The 24622-nt window shown below is 38.7% G+C and overlaps 1 protein-coding gene across 3 annotated transcripts in view; it reads right to left on the bottom strand.

Annotated features, from left to right (window-relative positions):
• The window catches only part of Atp7a (ATPase copper transporting alpha), a 105396-nt gene that overhangs the window by 23821 nt on the left and 56953 nt on the right, over positions 1–24622 (bottom strand). For 2 of the 3 annotated variants that reach the window (XM_052170123.1, XM_052170122.1), the window contains 10 exons: positions 16163–16652; positions 14813–15538; positions 13455–13637; positions 9514–9677; positions 6080–6241; positions 4598–4674; positions 3936–4161; positions 2654–2887; positions 1502–1593; positions 133–260 (listed from right to left, as the gene is read on the bottom strand). In XM_052170123.1, coding sequence (XP_052026083.1) covers positions 133–260; positions 1502–1593; positions 2654–2887; positions 3936–4161; positions 4598–4674; positions 6080–6241; positions 9514–9677; positions 13455–13637; positions 14813–15538; positions 16163–16652 — 2482 coding nt within the window. The remainder of the gene's footprint in view (positions 1–132; positions 261–1501; positions 1594–2653; positions 2888–3935; positions 4162–4597; positions 4675–6079; positions 6242–9513; positions 9678–13454; positions 13638–14812; positions 15539–16162; positions 16653–24622) is intronic. The other variant, XM_052170124.1, reaches the window with a different exon arrangement.

Below are 24622 nucleotides of genomic sequence, written 5' to 3'. Positions count from 1 at the left end.
CAGGCAGTCTCTAAAGAATTCATATTCTTTGTTCACAATTTACACATTTATTGATTCTCCTTTAGTGTTTGCTTTTCATTATCACTTTTGAGTCATTTCCCTTTCATGTCATGATCCTCTTACGGAGCATACCTGTGATGAGGGACTCATCTACCATAGAATGTCCTTCAATAACACGGCCATCCACTGGAAATTTGCCTCCTGGAACGACCTTAATGATATCTCCACGTTGTACAAGTTCCACATCCACTTGTTCTTCACTGCACATGAGTTAACATAAAAAGCATCATGCCATGTGCTTATTCTACACTTCACACACATGATTTGGAGACCATGTCAAACCTATGGCTCTGTAATTATTACGAACAGAACCTGGATCCAACATGTACGCTAGCAACAACTACATTAATTTTGCTCACTGGTGGTAATGAACAAATTCTTGGCACAAAGCAAGCACTCTAAATATTTATTCAATGATCACTGAATGAGTTAAAGCTTCAAAAAATAGTACCACAGTCTGGCATAATAGCATACACCAGTAATCCCAATACTTGGGAAGTAGAGGCAGAAGGATTATGAGTTCAAGTTCAGCCTGTATTACATGAGACCCTAACTAGCCATGCATAGTCAATGTCAGGTATTTTATATTTCTTTTAAATTAGAATAGCTCCTTCATTCTTTCCTTTCTTATTTCTTTCTTTAGTCAAAGGAGTTATCACTAAGGGGGGAAAAAGTAAGCACTCGGTGATACTTAAGGGCTTTAGATGGTTTCCTAACACCAAAAAAAATCCTGGAGACAGAGCCCCAAAGCAAGACCTTGTATCAAAAGACGGGTAAGGTGAGAGGCTGGCCCAGGTTATTCTCAAATCCATGATTCCCCTGCTTCAGCTTCTAGAGTGTTAGGATTACAGGTATGTACCACCATACATGGCTTGAATATGTCCTTTTTGGGGGGTTTGGTCTCATGACAGGATTTCTTTGTGTTGCCTGGGCTATCCTAGAACTCACTCTGTATAGACCAAACTGGCCTTAAACTCAAAGAGATCCACCTGTCTCTGTTTCCCATGAGCTGGGATTAAAGACATATGCCACCACCTTCCAGCTGAATACATCCTTCTATAAAGAAATTCTGTAGAAAATGTACCATGGAAACTATATGCCTAGGATTTGCTTCCTACTGCAACAACAGAAAGAAAGATGAAACAGTCAGATGAAGTAAAGCATCACAGGATGGGGATAATTGTTAAATCTAAGAGTCAGACTATACGGCATCAGGACATACCTTACTTCTAGATACATCTCAAAATATGCTGATAAAAGAGGGCCAGCAAGCTAGCTCAGCACATAAGAGTGCTTGCTGCCAAACCTAACAACCTGTGTGCCTTCAGTAGGGTCCACAAGCTGTCCTCTGACCTGAACACATGTGCCATTACAAATGTGTACCCACCATAATAAAATGAATAATAGAATGTTTAAAACAAAATCAAATGAAGATAAATACCTCAGGAGGAGATTTTCAGAGTTAAGAGTTACAATAGTTGCTTCAGTTGCTTGTAATGAAATTAGCTTTGCAAGAGCCTCAGAGGTTTTGCCCTATAAATTACAACACAATAACAATGCTGAAGAAAAAGTGTTTCAACCTAAAGATAAAATCTTTTAACATTTTCTCAAACATTAGCTTAAGAAAAACATTTGATCAGAAAAATTTACATTGGAATACCAATAATATAATTTTAAAAGAATCTTAAAAGTACTAGGTATAATTTATAAAGAAATACAATTTAATAGAAAATATCAGGAATCTCATGCATGAACAAAGTACTTGAATAAATAGATCATTCAAGAGGGATTATAAATACTCCATGTATAAGTAGTTTTTCCAGACTACTAATAGAAGAACCTCACTCTAGAGTCCCTTTACAATTCTAGTTAACATCTGCTAACTTAGCAAGGATTTAGAGAAGATGCAATGGTGAGGAAGTTGTAGTAAAACCTACTTTCCTCACAGACCATAACTGGCAAAATTTCCCACAGCTAATAGTTTAAGACCATGGAAAGATTATGCCCTTTAAGACAACAATCATAAGTCATATCCTTTGTAATTACTCCTAAGGTACTCAGCTCAGAGGGAATGAATGTTAGGCATGATTATGTTCAGTGTAGCATCATCTAAAACAAAAAATTTGGGAAAAACAATTAAGAAAACTAGAATGGTTTAGTAAAAATGAGAACACACTGACTAGACAGAACGAGCAAGTGATTGTCTAGACTGTAGTTAGGGAAAAATTGTACAATGCTTAAGGTACTGAGATGCATATAGATTATGCTTTTAACTCAGTTAAACATTAAAGTTACATGGCACAGGATTAGAAACTGACCTTCATCACAGCATAGAAATATGAATGAACTTTGACACCACTGTTTTAAGCCACATGGCTAAATCAATTCTCAAATAACAATGATATCTCCAAAGCACCATTGGTATACTCTAACCCTGGCAGTAATAAAAACTTGATAAGTTTACTGAAAATATTGCTAGAACTAAAATGTTTAACTACATAACTCAATGCACATTTCTAGTAAGTGGTCTAGAAAATATTAAGGTCTTTGACTGATCCACTATCTTAACAAACATCACCTTTTCCTACTTTACCTTTGCTATATGTTCCAGCCATCGGCCTAGTGCAATAAACACGAATAGCATAGGCGGTGTATCAAAGAAGGTAATAGGGTTCACTTTGGCTCTCTCAAACATTGCGACCAGAAGAATAACCAGCGAGTAGGCAAATGCGATTGTGGTTGCCAACACAATCAACACATCCATATTTGCTGTCTTATGCTTCAGTGCTTTGTAAGCCTGAATGTAGAAGTACCAGCCTCCACAAAACTGTAACAGAAGAGTGAATATTACTGAATTTTCCTAAACCCAAAATTCATATGCACACCTAAGTAAACTTAGCATAAAGGATTGATGATTACTTCCTTTGCCTTTTAACTAGTCCATAAACACTGTTATAGAGCCTTGCATGAAAGCCCAGGTTGACTTTGACCTTGACAAGATCTTGGGATTACAGGCATACACCTACCTGGCTGTAAGGGGGGAAATTCTGAGCAGGAACAAGTTTGCATTTTAGCAGAGGTATGTACAGAAGGGCTTCAAGCTGCTGTACAAGACACCAAGGGAGATCATCTGTGATGTAGTGGATACTTCATACCATAAAAGAGCCAGATGGCTGCTGCAAGTTTTATTTTCTTTTCACTTTCTTTTTTGGTTTTTGAGACAGTGTTTCAAAAACCTGTGTGTAGCACTGGCTGTCCTGAAACTCTCTCTATAGACCAGGCTGGCCTTGAACTCATAGAGATCTGTCTGCCTCTAGCTCCATATTTTCCTTTTTGATTCTAGTTTAAACAAGTAAACTGGGGGGGGGGGGGCTGGAGAGATGGCTCAGCAGTTAAGAGCACTGACTGATATTCCAGAGGTTCTGAGTTCAAATCCCAGCAACTACATGGTGGCTCACAACCATCTGTAATGAGACCTGATGCCCTCTTCTGGTATGTCTGAAGACAGCTACAGTGTACTTTATATAATAAATAGGTAAATCTTTGAAAAAAACCAAGTAAACTAGGAAGATAATTTAGACATTTTGGAAAGTTTTTTTTTAATATATAAAACTTAGCCCTTTTCCAAAAGTCAATCACAAACCTCAGGTTCTGGTGGAAAGTGTAACTGGAAAACTTGTCTTCCATTAGTATGATTGGTACTAAATAATTGTTAGTACTACTGCCTTTTGTTTTGCTCTGGGTTTTGGTGGGCTGGGATTGAACCTAGGGTTCTTGGTATACTAGACAAATAATCTACCACTAAACTACACCTTCAGCCTTCACTTTTAAACCTTTAATGAAGATCAAACAATACACTTGATAATGTCACTTGCCTGTACAGGTAGACACAATAAAAGGGACAACAAATTCATAATGGACAGTCCCGGCAGGATCTGACGCTCCAGAAACATGGATGAATGCATGTTGATCATGTCTTCATTACTCATGTTCTGATGATGGTAAAGAGTTGCAAGGTGGTGATCCATAACCATCATATAGATCATCAGTCCCATTACAGGGATGCAGAAAACCAGGCTCACAAGGAAGGACCCTCTCCATCTTAAATGGAAAAATGCCATTAGTATTTTGGTAAAGTACCAGTTAGTGAGCACCTAAAAGTTAAATATTCTATGTTCTACAGAGAAACATGTCACTCAGTGTAAGAAGACATCATGGGGGTGGAGCAATGGCTCTGCAGTTATGAGCTCCTACTGCTGTTTCAGAAGACCCAAGTTTTATAACCAGCACCCACATCAGCTCACAAGCACCCATAACTCCAGTACCAGCAGATCCAACACCCTCTTCTGACTTCCATAGTCTCCTGCACACATTTGGCATCCACTCACATACATACACACACACACACACACACACAAAATTGATTTACACAAAAGTAAATCTTTAAAAATGCTATAGTACAAATTGACATGCTAACAGGATGTTAAACTTCTAAGAGGAGTTGAAATGTTTTTATTGACAATCCCAAAGTACTTACTGCTTTATTTCTCGTTTATGATCTAAGTGGTTAGCTGATCGATCTTTCTTGACCAAAGAAGCTTCAAAACCTAAGCTCTAAGGAAATTCATGAGAAAAATGTCAATGTTTTCACTCAATGCACAGATATTGTAAGCCATGCTGGTATTACTTAGAACCAGTCAGTTCAGTTCCTGAGTAACTGTCAATCTGGGGAATGGAAGGAAGAAGCTGTCCAGAGCTTTCTGCCCACTAGCTTGGCTTCTAATTTTGAAAAAGAAGTTAATAGCACATTGGTTCTAGCTACTGTCTATTCTGCTGCTCTTTTTTTTCCCCCGTTTTTCGAGACAGGGTTTCTCTGTGTAGCCCTGGCTGTCCTGAACTCACTCTGTAGACCAGGCTGGCCTCGAACTCAGAAATCCGCCTGCCTCTGCCTCCCAGACTGCTGGGATTACAGGTGTGCGCCACCACCGCCTAGCTATTCTGCTGCTCTTAAACTCCCAGTTTCACTCAAGTGTAATAGCCCTTTTCACCAACACTACACTATATTAAATACACTGTCCAAGGCCTTGCCGATATAGCCTTCATTTTTGATCCACAAGAAAAAGAATATGAACAGAAGTCCTTTTCCCCAATACAGCTAAGTAAAGAAAGGGACCTACACCTTAGTAAGATGTACCTGGGCACAGACAGTTCTGTAACTGAATACACCATATTCTCAACCTCTAGGGAAATGGCTATCATCTTCTAGTTGTTGGCAGTGTGACATGTTGAAAGTGATCCCATCAATTCGTATGGAACTCAACAAATAGCTTCTCAAATTGTTTCACCTCTGAAATAAGATGGCAGCCCTGCTCTAAAACTGAAGCTTGGCAAAATATCTGTGTATCTGCTGAAGGTGACTAGGGTAGATACTCAGTAATACCAGCTTCACAGATACCAATGGTACAGCTGCCTAAACTAATAGGATATTTCCTGAACTATAATACACTGTCAATCATCAGAACATCAAATTCATAGCACATTGAAAGTGCATAATATAAATATAAAACACATATATATTACTGTTTAGGATGCACTGAAGAACACAGGATAAACTTAGCACAAAGAAAGGGGTTACATTTAACTTGAAAGTAGTTTTTTCCTTTTGTTTTGCTTTGCTTTAACAAACTATAGTACAGCTAGCATGATACCTTAATTTTATAGTGACTAGCTTGAGCCTTTCTTATAAATTGTACTTTATATCCATTTCCTAAATACTTTAAGTGATTGATAGCTTCAGCTTAGGTCTGCTTAGGATCTAATAGCACAAATGTGTGTCTAAGTTTCCTGATGAAGGTCATGTGACTTGGGGGGTAACAAAAGCAGACACACACTAATGTTTTTATGTGGAATAGTTAAAGGGTTAGAGTCTTCTCATTGTCTCTATCTAATATAAACCAGATGTGATTCCAGAAGGTGGTTGACTGGAAAGGTAAGACAGAAAAGCAAAGTCAAGACTTACTCCAATGGTATGGATAATATCTCTGGGACCAATAATTTCTGGATCATATTTAATATGTGCTTTGTTAGTTGCCAGGGCCACAGAGCAGTAGAAGATCCCTTTGTGTTTTGTGAGCGTTGATTCAATTTTATGAACGCAGGAGGTACACGTCATTCCTCTCACCTGGTAAAAGCAAAGCCTTTGTTTATTGAAAATATCTCTTTTCTTCTACAAAAATTTAGTACTTCTAAGAGGACTTTCATAACACAGGATTGCCTTACAAGGCTTTATCTGTACAATGAGTATATTTTTGATATTATTATTAGAATTCTGATTTGATGAGGAGTACCACCTGTGATGGAGTTGGGGATTCTGGAATAATGAAAAAGATCCAGAATTGGTTCTGAAGATAACTGGACTAAACTAGGCATATACTAAAAGCCACAGCGTGGCATATTTTCGATAAATGGATTATGTAGTATATGACTCTTATCTTGATAAAATTTACAAAGAAAAACTATTCTGGTTTTTGTTGTGCCCATGTAGTGTATGCACGTATATGTATTCATGTGTGGGGATTTGTATGTGCGCGCATCCATATTCATGTGTGCAATGTGTGCAGGGGCAAGAAGCTGAAATTTGATATCTTCCTTAATTGCTCTACTTTACTTCCTGAGATTACTGAGGCAGCATCTCTAGCTGAACCCGAAACTCATCCTTTTCTGACTTTCACAGGCACCCTAAAACATGTGGCACAGATTCAAGCTCAAGTGTGCAAGTGAGTTAACTGTTAAACTGTTGGGAACCAGCGAGCTTGGCTCAACGCCCCCAGCTGAGCTGTTTGCACAGGTTTCTTGAGAGAAAAACATCCCGTGGCTTAGCTTGATCCCTGCCTTTCTGCCTGGTGTGGTACGGACTTCCCAGGTGCCTGACCTATGACTATAATTGTTTTTTCCTGTTCCCTTCCCTGGCCTCTAGTATATATATTGCTGGTCTCTCAGTAAGGTTTGGGCATTCTCCTTGCAGAATGACCCGTGTCTGTGTTTTTTTTTAATCCCCCAGGCCTACGCCCGATACTCAGTACCATGGCAGCTCGGGCTAGGATCGGGGGCTTCCTGATGTAAGGTTTCCTGAATAAACTGCTTCGAAAGGAGTCTCCCGTGTCGTCTCCCTTATTCTGCTGGACAGATAATGGCGGCGACATTAAACCATCTATCTACCCAGCCTATTTAAAATATATGAAGTAAATAAAGGCTAGAGAGATGGCTCAGGAGTTGAAGAGTCCTTGCTGTTCTTATAGGGGACCAAGTGGGTTGACTCACAACTGCCTGGAAGTCCAGCCCCAAGGAATCTGACATCCTCTTCACACGAATATGCATAAATAAAAATATTTTAAATAAATCAAAAAGATAAGTAAATACCTCTCAAATTCCTCCATAAAAGAAAAAATATTTTTAAAAAAACTATCTTAACCAATTTGTTTTTCCAGGAAGTATTTATTCAAAACCAAATAAGAGGACTCTTTTTTTTTTTTTTTGCTTTAGTCTCTTTTTTTTCCTTTGTTTTTTATTCGATATATTTTTATTTGTATTTCAAATGAGTTTCCCTTTCCTGGCTCCCCATCCCCACTCCCCAAAGCCCCATAAGCCCTCTTCCCACCCCTGTTCCCCCATCCACCCCTTCCCACTTCCCTCTTCTGGTATTGCCCTACACTGCTGCACTGAGTCTTTCCAGAACCAGGGGCCACTGTAAGAGGACTCTCTTAAAAAGAGCTAAAACTAGCCAGCTGTGTGGGGTATTCCCCATTGCACTCCCTTCTTGTCCTCTCCTCTCTGTGGGAGTGAACTGTGGAGAAAAACAACTGTGTAGCCACTAGCTATCACAGAATAAAGAGTCCATTCAGAGCCTGGATTCTAGATAACTTATCATGTCTCCTGTCTGATAATTCTTGGAAAGATCCCATGCAAGAATGTGTGCCCTGACTGCAGTTCAATGAGTGCAAAAAGCCTCCTTCCAGGAAAACATTTCTTAGCGAGTAATGGCTTCATTATTTCGGGGAAGTAGACACAAGCTCTCGTTCTCAACCAAAAAGCTATCTGATTAATATTCTAATTCATGAAGGAAAAATTCGTTTCTCTAAGAATCTTGCTGAATATAAACCCCAACTTAAGCACAGACCCCATTCCTAGCAGGAGATGGCCAACAGAAAATTAACTTAAAAGTAGTTTTGGATGTTGGTTGTCTCATATTGCTTTGTTTGGACATTTTTTAACCTTACTGTTTTTTTTTCCAGTATATTATGGTTTCTGGTTTTGCGGTTTGTATGTCAGTCTGTCTGTTTCTCTGTGTGCATGCGTATGCCTTTCTCATGCTCTTAGTTTCTTTTTTGTTAGTTTGTTCACTTTGCTTTGTCCTTGTTTGTCGATCTTTTCTATTTGCCTGTCTGTTTTCTTTTCTTTCCCTGTCAGCTCTGAGAGCAGGAGAGGATTTATTGAGGACTCAGTCATCACGTGGATGCCAAAGGGTATTAAGCAGAGGAAGGAGCTGTGGCAAGAACAGGGCTTGTCATGGTAGGGCTGTGCCAGGATCTGAAACTGATTCTGTGACTGGTGCAGCCAGTGCAGGTACAGGGGATTTCCCTGCTCTACAGGCAGTGCAAGCACCTCAGCAACTTCCTAAGGGTACACATATCCAACAAACTCTGTCAGAGCGGGGACCAGCCTGTCTGTTTTCTTAAGAGAGAAAGGAGCCGGAAGTGTTGGGAGGCTCTGGGAGGAAATGAGGGAGGGAAACCATAATCAGAATATATTGTATGAAAATGACTATTCTCAAGAAAATATAAATACACCTTGTATTTTTAACTCATTTATTCTCATTCTCCGAGAATTTATACAATGTAATTGAACATATTTACCCTCTCTCCCACGACTCTTCTTATATTTATACCCCTTCCCTACCCAACTTTTTGTGTCATCTTGTTTTCTTTAAACCCATCAGGTTCAATTTCTCTTCTTTACACTTCCCTTTCCTTAAGAGAGTGTTTCACTATGTAGTCCACACTGGCCTCAAACTCCCAGGAATCCTCCTGTCTCTTCCTCCTAGATACTGAGATTGAGATTATGAGCATGAACAACCACACTCTTTTTGGTGCATTTATTTATGTGTGGTGTTCAGAGGATGACTTTCTGGAGTCATCCTCTACTTCACCCTGTGGGTCACAAAAGTCTAAACTTATAGGCAAGCACCTTTACTGGCTGAGCCATCTTGCAAGCCCCACCCCCTTTTAGTCTTTAAAAAGATTAAATTCTATGCATATTTCCATTCTATGCTTGGAGAATCATAGCCGTCTTTCTATCTTCCAGTTTCCCTCATACGCTCAATTTTCCAAGTTTTCTATGAGGGCCTCTCCAAGTTTCTATTGGAAGTTTAGGAAACATACAAAAGATCCAACTTACAACAAGTTCCAGGACGCCATTGCCTTCCCCAGCATTTTCCATCACCATAGCTCCAAATCCAAGCTCTCGAATAAACTCTGCAATCACTCGGGGTTGGATAACTGCTGGATTATATCTTACTTCTGCTTTGCCAGCCATTAGGGCCACAAGTACAGAATATATTCCTGGGAACATTGATTTTAAAAAAAGGCAGGTGATAGGTTTTACAAAAAAAGAATAATGCTAAAACTACTTTTCATATTTTTCATTTAAATGCAAAAGTATGAAAGAAAATTTGCCAAAATTTACTACTCAACTTTTTATTCATCTTAAACCCAAACGATTTAAAAACTGTTTCAAAGAGTATCCTCTGTACCTTAAACTTATTATACAAAATTTTAATTATGTATATTTAAAATGGGGCAACATCACCATCTTCTGTGCCTTCACTAAACTTAAACAATTATTATCAACAACATGGGACGCACTTGTTTGTGTTCAAGACAGGGGCTCCCTATGCAGCCTTAACTGACCTGGAAACTGCTAAGCCAATGAGGCTGGCCTTGAAGTAGAACTCAGAGAACTCTGCCTGTCTCTGTGTGCCAGGTGCTAGCCTTTAAGGTATTATCACTATACTTGGCTCATCTTTTTATAATTTTTTTAAGAGACAGAATCTTGCTGTCACTCAGGCTAACAACCCCTAGATACAAGCTGCCTTCCTGCCGCCCCAATGGCCATAGCAGCTGGGTCTTATTTATCTAAATTCTTACTGATTCTACTCCCCATCCTCTACCCAGATGATGTTGAAGCAAATCCCAAACATCTTACCACTTTCTGCGCAAATCTTTAAATATGCATCTCCAAAAGACAGGCTTTTTACAAACTCATATATCATAGAACATTTGCTTAGTATGAGTGATGTTCAATCACACACTGCATAAACATCATTTTCACATCTAAAACCATATTCTTAAATTTATTAGTTTAACAGTTTTCTGTCTAAATTAGGATCCAAATGAGATCTATATATTATAATGAGAAAATTTCTATATTGAAGAAAGAAAGCACTTTTAGAAACTAATAAAACCTGGGCAGGAATGTATCTCAGTTGGGAGATTGCTTGCCTAGAACAAGAGACCCTGAGCTTCATCCCTAGCATCCCTTAAAAAAAGGGCACAGCTGTACACGCCTCTGACCCTAGCACTCAGGAGAAAAGTAGGAGGATCAGGCGTTCACAACTATCTTTGGCTACATACAGAGTTTGAGGCCAGCCTGGTCTACATGAGATCTTGTCTGAAAAACAAAAACAAACACAAAACAAAACAAAATTTATTTCCCTTCCTATGAGAAAGTAATTTATATACATGGGAAGCCACTGTAATTATAGTCAAGAATCTAAAAATGTATCAGTATACACATCATAGTATTGTCAAATGATGGCCATTTAAAAATTCTCAAGTTTTACTATCTCATATTAGCCTCAAAAGGTGAAACAGAACTTCTTTATAATGCAAATGAGTTCACCTCAGAAAGAAATGTTTCAGATGCAAACTTTTGTTAATAATTTCTACTTCTCTAGGCCAGCTATAGCTATGACTGCCAGGAAGATAATTCACGGCACACAGCAAAAATAGTTCTTTCTAGGAATCTATGGAATGTGGAAGATCCCTAAGAAATTAGGACCAAAGCCAGGCGGTGGTGGCACACACCTGTAATCCCAGCACTCTGGGAGGCAGAGGCAGGCGGATTTCTGAGTTTGAGGCCAGCCTGGTCTACAGAGTGAGTTCCAGGACAGCCAGGGCTACACAGAGAAACCTTGTCTCAGAAAAAAAAAAAGAAAAAAAAAAAGAAATTAGGACTAAGAATCCATAGGTCTAGGTCCAGCTCTTTGATTGGTGGTTCAGCCTCTGAGATACTGGGAGGGGGTGTTCCCATCCTCTCAGAGAAGGGGAGGGGGAGGGACTCGTGAGGGGGAAATCAGGAGGGGAGCAGTAATAGGGATATAAAGTGAATAAATAATGAATGGGAAAAATGAAAACGGAAAGAGAATCCATAGGTTGGCTCTGAAGTTTGATCAGTTCAGAGAAAGTGTCAGTATGAAGAGGCCTGAAGGACCAGGCATGGTAGCTCACACCTTTTTAGCCCCAGCACTAAGGAGACAGAGACAGGTAGATCTTTGTGAGTTCAAGGTCAGTCTGGTCTACAGATAGAGTTCCAGGACAGCCAGGGCTACACAGAGAAACCTGGTCTTGAAAACCAAAATGAAAGAGAGAGGTAGGTAAATAGATAGTTAATATAGATGATATAGAATAAATATTTGTGCTTCTGTTGAACATACTTAGTATCCTGACACAAAACAGAGTATAACAGTCGAATTCCAAAAAGCAGTAAGTTTAATTTTAACAAATCCTCTCAAACATAGTGAGAGCTTTTTTCCATCTAAGGGGTGATACTGGGAATTCTACATAAACTTTGCACAGGCTAGGCAAGGCATACACTGCCGATTAGGTGTGCTGTGCTGTGGAGCTCCACTCTTAGAACCTTTGGGCAATGTCTTTTTAAGCAATGCAATGCAACGCAGACTTAATGATGAAAGCCCATTACTGCTTACTTACACGAGCTAAGGCCAACAGTGTTAATAAATAAGAGGTTGTAAGAAGGACAGTGTAGAATTAACTGAGAGATTTAACAAGTGTTAAGATGGGAGCTAGGGATGTCACTTACTATCCAGGCATATATTTAGCTTTCTCAAGGTCCTGAGAAGACAATTATAACTGGGATCAGCATTTTGGGGGTAATATAGAAATTTCTTTTTCAGGAGACAAACAAGAACTGTGCAAGCTTCCTCTGAGTTAATTTGCTTAGCAACATTCATTTATCCCCTCCCTCCCTCCCTTCTTTCCTTTTTTTAAGACAGGATCTCAGTATGTAGTCCTGGCTGTCCCGGAACTAGCTGTACACACCAGGCTATCCTCAAACACAGAGATCTGGCTGCCTCTGCCACTCTTTTCCTTTTTAGTGAATCAAGCAAAGCCTTGACTGCAAATTCAGTCAGGAAACGTAGTGGCTGAAATGAACAATGCAATGAAATGAACTGAATGCAGACACCACAACGAACCAAAGACATATGCCTTATGTGTCGTAAAAAATAATCTTCTGGCCTTACAATGAAAGATGGTGTATTACTAATACTTTTAACTCATTTCCTCAATTGTCAAGATATGCTTCCTACATTAATCCCTACTTCCTTATTCAGCCCTTGTGAGTGACATCTATCATCAAGACATCTAGGGTTAGGGCAGCCTAAGTACCAAACATAGGACTTTGGGCTCATTAAACATAATCATATATTTATATGGTTAACTAAGGTATTTATGCTATATTAATATACCTATAAAATGTATATACATTTATAAACTAAAACATCTGAGCAACTACAGAAAAAACAGTGGTGTTGATTTTCAAAGATTTTGTAACATGAAGTCAAAATACACAATATTAGGCAACTTGAATCTTACAAGGAAAGATCAGAGGTCAAACTGTTAGAGGAGACAATATAGTTCTACATAAATATGGTTTGGCTCTGGTGTTTAATCTAGATAAGACAATACCTAACTTACTTATTATCTTTTAAAACATTTCTATTTCTTATTTTCTTATTATTTTTTGCTTTAACAAAAAATTTAGTTTCTCAACGTTTATCATAGCCATGGTTCATAATAGTAATTTTCAAAATAGTATTTCCTTCTGCTATAAAGTTTTCAGTTAATTTTACTGGTACTAAAATTGGATTGTAAAAAAAACAACACTAATAAAAACGTCCAGAAATTCAGGGAGGTATTGTGCATCAAGGATGATCTTTAGGAAGCCTTGGGAAGACTTCTAAGCATGGCCACAACACACAGATGGGAAAGAGTCTGGAAATAAGGATGTAAAAATAACAACACTTAAGAGTGTCTTACCTTCTTCTCGTCTTAAATTCCGTTCAATGTTTGCTACACAAGAAGCACAGGTCATCCCGGAAACCTGTATGTAACACTTGTTCTGAACTGCTGTCATCACATTTTCTGGCTCATTACTTGAGGGCAAAAGAGCTGTTTCCAGTGAGGGCTGAGCTATCACTACCAGTGGCTCTTTCATGTCTGCTGGAAAAAGAAAGGTCCTTTTCATTTATTCTCTAGCTGCCACCTTTTCATAAGTCACAGTCCACACTTCTAGGCCTGCCAACCCGTTTCTTTAAAATCAGCAAGGTCCTAAAAGTCCTCAGTAAATATACTGTTATTACCCATTCTCAACATTGACTTTGAATTTCTTTACTGTACACCTCAAGGGGTCCCAAGAAAATCTGATCCAAGTGAGTATAAAAAATTTAGTTATGTCAGATTCTTCTAGCCATTATCTCCAAACCCAACCCCAAGTAGAGAATAATCAGTTACTAGAGAGTTCTTGTGCTTGTATTTAACTAGCCTTATCATGCTGACAATTTGCACACTGGCTTCAAGGGAATCTTCCTTTATCTACAGGAGATACTTTTCAGCAGGTGCATAAAAACATCCATAGTGCTGTCACCTATGTGTATATGTATACCTATGTGTGTGTGTGTGTGTGTGTGTGTGTGTATGATACAGTTTAATTAACCAATTGGGCATAATAAGGGTTCAACAACTGATAATAAAATAGAATAATTATAACAATACACTGTTAACCGTTGAGCTATCTCTCTAGCTTTCTCACATAGCTTTTTGTACAATGTATGTACAAAATGTACAATCATATACATTGTACAAAACCATAACCACCATGTTGGTCTGGCTTTAAGTATAGGGTTTTTTTTTGTTGTTTGTTTGTTTTTTTAAGGTGGGTTTCTCTGGGAAGCTGTGGTTGCCTGGAACTTGTTTTATAGACCAGGCTGGCCTCAAACTCAAGAGATCTGCCTGTCTCTTTATCATGAGTTCATGCACTATCATGCCCAGCTGTGCCTTTAAGTTTTTGGGCTCGTGATATCCTTAAGCATTTTTTTTTACACACTGGTGACTACTGCCATAGGACTCCTTTGTAAGAAGTGGAATTTCAGCCAGGTATGGAAGTGTATGCCCTTAATCTCAACATTAAGTGGGTAGAGACAGGTACTATCTTTGTGAGTCCAAGGACAGTCTGGTCAAAATAGTAAGATTTATATCAGCAAGGGCTACATAGTAAAATCCATCACACAAAAAAGTGAAATTTCAGTGACTATGAATCCTCTCTTGTTGCTAAAAGCCAAATGAAGAAACAAAATAGGAATACAAAAATGTTAAAGATATCAAAGAAAAATGACTACCTGGCAAGACAGCATCAAATCCCATGTCTTCAATTGCTTCTCGCAAGGTCTCTGGAGAGGTCAGTAGAGGATCATATTCAATAGTCCCGTTGCTATTTGCGAGGGAAACGTGGATGGATTTTACACCTGGCTTTTTCGATATTACACCCTCTATAGACTGCACACATGAATTACAAGTCATGCCATTAATGTTTATCACAGCTTCTTGGGTCAGAGGCTGGCTGACTATGTTCAAAGGCATCTTTTGAAGAGATGAGCTGGAGGGAGAGCTGGTGGTACTTTCAACTTCACTTGAAATACTAACTCTGTATTGCCCTGGTGAAACGGCTTCTATTGCTTTTCTCAGAATTTCTGGAGTGACTAAGCTTGCATTGTACTTTACAGTGGCTGACCTATTCTCTAAAGAAACTACTATACTGCTTACATACTGGAGTGTAGATAAAGCACTTTCAATATTTGACACACATGATTTGCAATGCATGCCCTCTATGATGAATGTGGCTGTTGAATCACTGGGATATGATGGGCTCTTTTGCTGAGATCCTTCTGAAGATTTGACTGGTGTGTTCTTCAGGCGCTCAACATCAATGGCTCCCAATTTGAGGTATTTTGGCTGTTTTTTTATGAAGGCTGGGAAACCCACAGCTTCAATCTGCTTCTTTATTTCCTCTGCTGTAATCAGATGAGGTTGATAAACAATAGTAGCTTCTTGGTTATCTAGGGACACTAAGAAACAGAAGCATAATGAAGTTAGTCATTCCTGGTCCATTTCAGAGTCAATAGCTCTTTCTCACTCTTTTCAATGCTTTTCCTTAGATTTTGCTGTGCTTTTCAGAAAATGGGGTTGACATACTTTGGGAACAAGCAACATGACCACTGTTCCTATAGTCTCCATGTTTCTGCATCATTCCAGTATAAATATATTAGAAATAAAATATACCCAAGGCAGGCTGCTCAGGAAGCCTGAACTCCACAAACCACTACCACAGTGCCTTTCCTCCTAAACTAAAGTTCAACTCTCATAGCCTTTCATTATAATCATTAACCTCACTGACATTAATCCTGGGAATATGCTACGTCTCTAACTTCAATGAAGCAGGAAGCAATTCTAGGCCCATCAAGTTAAAACTCATGCTTGGGAAGAAAGCAAAGTTTAAAGATCAAAACAAAGAATAGCTCTACAAAACGAGCAAGAGAGACAGGGCGGGGGGGAAGAGGGAGAGGGAGAGGGAGAGGGAGAGGGAGAGGGAGAGGGAGAGGGAGAGGGAGAGGGAGAGGGAGAGGGAGAGGGAGAGGGAGAGGGAAAGGGAAAGGGAAAGGGAAAGGGAAAGAGACACCTGATAAATTTACCTCTAATACGCTGAACACCTTGCAGCTTTCCAACTTTTCCTTCAATGGTGCTAGTACATGAATGGCAGGTCATCCCTTCCACTTTCATCTTCAGCATGACTTCCCCTGCCTGAGGCGTGCTGTGTTCTTCACAAGTTCCTGACTTTTTCTCCTGAGTTCCCATGTCTAAACTGAGGTCTGGGACCAGCTCCACAATCTGACTGGCACTCACCACAGATGGGATTATGGTGACTACTGCACTTCTTTGCTGTGGGGAAATCTTAACACCAGTTACACCCTTGGTCTTGAGCAATGTACTTTGGATATGGTCCCAAGGCAGAGCCAGTGGAGCAGTAACAGTCAGAAACACAGTATTGGTTAAGACGGGGAGAGGGTTAGCATTGTGGAGAAGAGCATCAAAGCCCATGTCATCGATAGCTTCTTGGAGGGTCTTTGGAGTTTGAACTTTAGGGTCATAAATAATGGTTGCACTTTTTTCTTCTAGTGAAACCTTTGGGAAAGAAAGTTCAGATGTTAGTTTAACTCAGCTGTATAACATGGGAATTAAGACTATCAATCATCAAGAACTAAGCCCTCCCGAGCCATTTTACATTCCAATGCCTAGCTCTAGACAGTTCACATACTGGCCTTCCCTGATCAGTGTAGCTCTCACTTCTCATCAAAGATGTTTCTTTTCTGCAGCAGATGGAGACTATTACAGAAATCCACAACTGGTCAAAACGAGTACCATAAAGTCTTCATCCACACTGATGCAGCTGTGTGGGCAAATTTTTTAGAGCCAAAGGACTAGCATCCATGAAACCACTACAAGATGGTTGTCTAAACAAGACCTGCACAACACCAGTTGACATACTAGTGTGGATGGAAGAAAATTCACAGGGCCCTATCCCTAGAAGCAGAGAGATAGCCAGCTAATTGTTGCAGAGAGATGGAGGATCAGTCTTCTCTAGGGATGGTGGTCATCCCTAAACATATATACAACAATAAATGGACTGATCAAGAAATGTGTGTGTGTGTGTGTGTGTGTGTGTGTCTGTCTGTCTGTCTGTCTGTGTGTGTGTATAGAGGTGGTTCTGATGCTAAGGTCCTGTTCCCCAATTGGTTTTTGATTTATCAGTAAAGAAGGCATTGGCCAATTGCTGGACAGAAGGAACAGGTGGGATTTCCAGGTCCCCACAGGCAAGTCAGACAGACATAAGGGGAGGAGAGAGAGTTCGCCAGGCTTTTGTGGGAGAAAAGGTGACCAGCCATGTGAGATATCAGAAGGAGTGGCCACAGGTCGCTCCTACAAGTAGGCTGTTGGAGGTGTTGAGCAGGGACTAGATATAACTGAGCAATTAAGTTGAGGGCAAGTGGAGAGGTACGGAGCTAAGAGTATTGTTAAGAGCACACTTTTCCAGGAGATAAGTAGCACCCAGCAATTGTGCCAAAAAGGCAAGTTGAAATTGAACAACTGTGTGTGTGTCTGTGGTTGCCATCCGTGGTTGCAACATTCTCTGGGCAGGGGCTAGTAGGGCAGACTGTTCCTGGAGCTTAGGGGGGTAGCTAAAGCTACCTGCAACATGTATGTGGGTGAGAACATGAAGCAATGGTAATTAAAGAAGAGGGCATGAATTTGAGAGAAGTAGGGAGACACAGGAGGAAATGGTGAAGGGGAAGAAAGGGATAGAAATGAGATAAATTCCATACTCATATACAAAATGTCAACAAAATGAATTTTAAAAATAAAATTAATTTTAAGAAAAGAATATTGGCCGAGCGGTGGTGGCGCACGCCTGTATCCCAGCACTCTGGGAGGCAGAGGCAGGCAGATTTCTGAGTTCGAGTCCAGCCTGGTCTACAGAGTGAGTTGCAGGACAGTCAGGGCTACACAGAGAAACCCTGTCTCGAAAATAACAAATCCCCCCCCCCAAAAAAAAGAAGAAAAAGAAAAGAATATCAATCAACACTCAAGAATGAAATAAATAACAGCACTATAAAATAATGGTTTATCTCAGTGAAGTTTTCACCTTTGCTACTCTCATTGGAAAGACACACAAAATTTCTTGTCTTCCTAAAAGAGCAATGTGTGGGCTCCATGTGGTACCAGTCAGGCCTGTGAAGTATGTGCAGTAATAAGTACACGCAAGAATTTCACAAGAGAATATCAACTATATTTTCCTAACATATCTTGTCATATATTACTTCAATGTGTCACATTATACAAATTTAAAAGATTATACAGGAAATGAAACTACTATAGAGAATGAAAGGTAGGCCTGGAGAAATGGCTCAGTACTTAATAACATCTGCTGTGTAATCACGAAGACCAGAGTTCATATCTCAGCATCTACATAACAATCCAGGCATCTCACATATATCTGTTATTTTAGGTCAGAGTGGGACAGAGACAAGAGGATTGTTGGGGCTGGTTGGCTTCCATAGCTGAGAAAAATGTAAGAAGACATTTCCCTCAAAAGGGAAAGGGAGAAGGTGATAGATGAGGATACTAGAAGTTCTTTTCTGGTCTTTGAGCATCCATGAGCCCTCACACCGGTGTATATAAATAAACAATCCTTTTAAAATATAAAATATAAGGTAATATGAAGTATAATCTTTTAAAAATGTTAATTAAAGGATAAAAGTATAGCTCAGTGGTAGAGAAGATGCTTTGCATTCACAGGGCCCTGGATATAATACTGTAGATATACTTCCCACACACACAGGGGTAGGGAAAGGACGTGTCCTATTATTTTCCAGGGTTTTTATAAGTAGCAAAGTTCTTTGTAGCACAAATGAGTTATAAAATAAATGTAAACAAAGAACAGCTAATATTTACCAAGCATGTGTTATATGTGCTAGGAAATGGGTTTCTTAGGACCCAATGCTGAACATGACACATTCACATGGATCAACACTGGGACAGAGAATATAGAGAAGGTGGTTAACCATTAATCCCTAAGACTACAGCTCAAAAGAGGCTCCTTAGAGGAAATAATATGTACTAAAAAACGAATGGATTCATGGCATATGAGGAAACTGCAGACATATGGAAGCACAAATTTAGAAAAGTGTGATAGCCTGGGGATGAAAGAATTGTTCTATTATGAAGTGTTATGTCAATAATAGTTTGTACTTTACCTTAGTGTAATAGAGTGCCATGAAAAAGTTACACAAGAAGAAGGCATGAGATCTGTATTTTGGATAAGAATTATTGCAGAAGCAGTATAGAAGATGTTGGGGTCGCTGGAGAAATAGTAACTAGGATGCTACTCCAATTGCAAGAATAGCATAATACAAGCTCTGAATTAAGACATGGGAGAGAGGAAAAAGGGAGCAGACGTAGTTCTAAGACATGCTCAGCAGATACAGATACAGACAGATGGTAAGGACACTTGAGTAGGATGACTTTTAGTTTTCTAGTTTCGGACAGTGGGCAGATGGTAGTCGCTTTAAATGGTATCAGAGATGAGGGAAACAAGAGGTACTTAGCAGATTAGAATAGGAGGAAAGGATACAAGATTAATTCAATGCAAGGACTGTTCATTTTGAGATAGCAGCAGAATAATATGCAAATGACAGTTAAAAGATAGGTACCATTATTATTCCTAGTACAAAGCTTTGTTCCATACAACAAAAATGCAAAAAAAAAAATAACTAAAGTAATTTAGAGTAGGTAATCTCCTTTTAAATCCTCTGTGATAATTGTGCAGTTAAATATTCTGTTTAATTTTTCTTCCTTTAGATTTTAAAAAATGTGTTTGGGTGTTTTGGCTATATGTATGTCTGTGCAAAGTGAATATGTAGTATCAAAAGAACCCAGAACAGTTCATAGCATCCTCTAAAACAGGAGTTCTAGATAGTTGCTAACCATCATGTAGGTTCTGGGCATCAAAACCACATATTCTGGAACAACAGACAGTGCTCCTAACTATGCCATCTCTCTAGCTCCCTTAGCATATTTTAATCAACTTATTTTTTTATTTCTTCCTTTATCTTTGTAACTAATAACAATGCATTTGATAAGCATTTGAAATATGGCCAGGCAATGGTGGTACACACCTTTAATCCCAGCACTCAAAAGGCAGAGGCAGGCAGACCTCCAAGTTAAAGGCCGACCTGGTTCTACAGAGTTAGTTCCAAGACAGCCAAGGCTACACAGAGAAACCCTGTCTCAAAAAACAAAACAAAGATTGAAATGTGATCATGGCACTAAAGTTCCTAGGGCTCAGATAACTCTAACTGACTAGCTTTTTTTTTTCATTTTAGAAAATAGCACTAGCATAAATGATCCAAAATAGAAATGGTAAAATAGTTTATATTGGTTTTAGATTATATCATATAACATTTTCCATGAAAAAAACAGAGAAATAAAAACTAAGCATGATGATGCCCTCCTATTATTTCTGTAGTCAGGGAGATAAGGTAGGAAGATTATAAAATCAAGGTCAGCCTGGACTATAGCACAAATTATAGTCCAGCCTGGACCAATAATAAGACCTTGCCTTAAAAGACAACCTACAGGGTCTAGAAAGATGACTAAGAACACTGACTCCTCTTTCAGGGAACCGGGATTCAATGCCCAGCACCATACTGCAGCTAACAACTATCTGTAATTCCATCATCATCTAGACTCAACATCATCTTCTTGCCTCCATGGGCACTACACATGTACATGGTGCACAGATAAGCATGTAGGCAAAATACCCATATATACAAAATAAATAAAGCTTGGGGCTGGAAAGATGGCTTAGTAAGAGTATTTGCTACACTTGCAGAGGACCCTGGTTCAATCCCCATCACCCAACATGGTAGCTCTCAGCCTTATTTGTAACTCCAGTTCCAGGGGCTCCAATGCCCTCTAAAGGCATAAAAGTACATGCAGGCAAAACACCCATATGTACTATTCAGCCATCAGAAACAATGAATTCATGAAATTCTTAGGCAAATGGATGGAGCTGGAGAACATCATACTAAGTGAGGTAACCCAGTCTCAAAAGATGAATCATGGTATGCACTCACTAATAAGTGGATATTGCCTAGAAACTTTGAATACCTAAAACATAATCCACACATCAAATGATGTCCAAGAAGAATGGTGGAGTGGCCCCTGGTTCTGGAAAGACTCAGTGTAGCAGTATAGGGCAAAACCAGAACAGGGAAGTGGGAAGGGGTGGATGGGAGAACAGAGGGAGGGAAGGGGGCTTATGTGACTTTCGGGGAGTGGGGGGTCTAGAAAAGGGGAAATCATTTGAAATGTAAATAAAAAATATATCGAATAAAAAAAATGAAGTGACAATTGAACACAGATTCACAATAGCAGCCAGTTTTGTGACTGACTCTTAACCTTTGAGTCATTTTTTTCAGCCCTAAACCTTGTTAAATGTTAATGTAAATTTTTTTTTGACAAAACAAACCCTTTTGCTATATTTGACATTGGATATTAACTAAAAATCAGAAAAGGAGACTGTGCAGTAAAAGCACTGTAATACTTAAGGTGAAAATTTTACTGTAGGGCATTAAATATACTCCACTGGCTAAGGTTAAATGACTTGTTCAGAGACATCATTTCTACAGGCATTTGCACATTTAAAAATGAAATAGTACATGTAACTGTTAGTTATGAGGAGACAACCACACCCTGAAAGCTGAACACAGACACTCATCTTTAGTACACTCATGGGTACATGTCTTCGCAAAGCTCATGCATATGTGTGCGTATTGTTTTTTACATATTACCAATTATTGGACACAACTGCATGTCCTTTCATCTTCAGTAAAGCTATTATAAATAAGTCTGTTATGTTAGACCTCTCCCATGAGAGAAGTATAAATTTCCTTGATCACATTACCTAGGAAGAACCTTTGTGTGAGGCCTGATAGTTTCTATAGACCCAGATGGGAACTTTTGTTTCAAATCTGGTGATTTTTCACTGAGAAACAGTTGTATTTCTTTAATACTGACATCTATATTATAGTGAGCAAAACCATCATTTCATTAGGAGAAATCTAATGTGGCTATGTTGATGAATCATGAGTACCATTTATAAAAAAAAAAATGTTAAGTACAGATGATACTCCAGACATTATACATTTTTATATTTAACATGAGAAAGATATGTAACTATTGTCTCTATTGGACCCAGATAGTAGAAATATTGTGTAGATAGACTGTTCTATTGATATATGAGAAAGCATGAAGGTACACTGGGGAATATGGCATAATGTAAATTATTTTACAAACTTTGTTTATTAGTTCTTTGAGATTTTGTAAAATGTGCTTTTATTGTTTCCATTCCCTAACTCTTATCAGATCCACCCCTTTCCTTTCCCACCCAACTTTGTGTCCTCTTTGAAAATAATAAAATAAATCTATTAAGTCCAAAAAATAAAATAAAATAATAAAAAAATTAAAACAAATATTTTTCAAATTATAGTTTATAGACATTATAGCTTTTTAAAGGTACAATACGATGAATGGTAGCCACTATTAATATAGATCCTCGTGTTATTAAATAGATCTCTTTTAGTCTCACTCATCTGAGGCCCATGACATTCCGATTAAGGAAAAAATGTGAGTGGAGCGTAGCAGTATATTTTCTTAGTCTGTTCAAGGACCTCTGGTAATTTTTTTCTTATTAGATATATTCTTTATTTACATTTCAAATGTTGTCGCCTTTCCTGATAGAGTACTTACTATTTGGCCATTAAAAACAATGACTTCATGAAATTCTTAGTCAAATGGATGGAACTAGAAAATATCCTGAATGAGGTAACCCAATCTCAAAGAACACAAATATCGTATACACTCACTGATAAGTGGATATTAGACCTCTGGCAATCTTAGTATTGCAAAGAAAAAAGGCTTTAAGGTTATTTAGACAGTCTAGCTAAAGGGGAAGTGGGAGAATATATCACTGGTTGTCAGGTTCTATGCGTCCATCGGATTTAGAAAGTAAGTACAGGGAGGTTTCAGGAATGGTGGCATTGTGCTGCTGCTGTTGCTGCTGCTGTTACTGCTGCTGCTGCTGGTGGTGGTGGTGGTGGTGGTGGTGGTGGTGGTGGTGGTGGTGGTGGTGGTTAATGAATCTGCACATGCATTTATTTCTGAGAGCTACTACATGGGGCAGAAACATTCAGGAATAAACTGTTACATTAAGATACCTTCATACAGTTATCTTCTTTTCAGCTAAAACTTTATGGTACAAACTGAACATGCCCAGAAGCATTCCTTGTCCTAACCTTTTGAACATGTGCTCCACTACCTTAGGCTAAGCATGACACAAACTTTGTCTATTATCTTTCCTTCTTAAATTAGGACCTTAAACTGAACACAGTCAGGAATGTACTGCATAACCAAGCATACTCAACAATGGGCCAGCCCCTGCATAACAATATGTAGGATCCTGAATTTAAAAAAGCCCAAAACTTCCTTGGTAGCAGGCAAGCACCTGCTTTGGAAATAATACTGCAATCACCTTCACTACTGTAGATAATAAGTCTTTCCACGCCTTTATGATTTGACTGCTTGTTTTAGCTTTTGTAATCAGCAAGATGGGAAACTATTTTATTTGGTGACATAAACATTCACAAAAATAAAAATGCCTATCAACTCCGATTTTAATGCAAAAATAAGAAAAAATGTAAAGAAAAACATCCTAATTATTACATACTTAAAAAGTCAATATTATTAAATGGCAAAAGTTTTAGGTAGAGTGTAACTAATGGCCCGTGTTTACTTCAAGTTCACAATCCTTTCTCCTCAACCTTCTGAATACAGATGTGTGCTACCATATCTGGTTCTACATGAATTTTTTTAAGTAAGAAATTCAAGTAAGGTTAAAAAATCCAGTAACTGAGCTTTACTCTTTACAACTGAAGAGCTCTGAACAGCTAGTGCCTGTGATCCCAGAGAGGCATATAGAAAACACTTCCATCACTGCTCAAGATTCTTGCATAGCCCTACGGTGGGGAGCACTGCATATTTAAAAGTACTAAGTTAAATGTTTCTTTTTCTTTTTAAGTCTTAATATATCATAATTGATATGTCTTTTTAAATGGTTTGTAGCATTTTTTTTGCTTATGTGGGGGATGAGGCCAGCCTGAGCTTGATGAAACCCTATCACAAATAACAATAATATATAAAAAATTAGTATTTCTAGGTATTCATACTTCACATGAAGAAGATGCAACCTTATTCAGTTACTTCTATTTCTGTTTTAAGTCTAGATAGCCATCCTTAGCACAGATCACTTTGCAGTATTGGTGGTATTAGCACTCAACTTACAATAAAGAGACTTTAGAAACCTAAAGTTTCAAAGGAAGCAAAACTTCCTTTTGAGAAAAAGGTCACACAATAAAATAAATAGCTGAGAATCATCACAGGACAGTTTTTAGTGCCAAAACCTTGGGTACTAATTCGGCAGTTATTTACCTAGCAAATATCTACTGAGTGTCCATTATGCGCCTGCCATTGTACTG

The sequence above is a fragment of the Apodemus sylvaticus genome, chromosome X, assembly GCF_947179515.1.
Source record: "Apodemus sylvaticus chromosome X, mApoSyl1.1, whole genome shotgun sequence".
Lineage (NCBI taxonomy): Eukaryota > Metazoa > Chordata > Mammalia > Rodentia > Muridae > Apodemus > Apodemus sylvaticus.
Note: the sequence above shows the minus strand (reverse complement) of the source record. Positions and strands in the feature narration are given on the sequence as shown.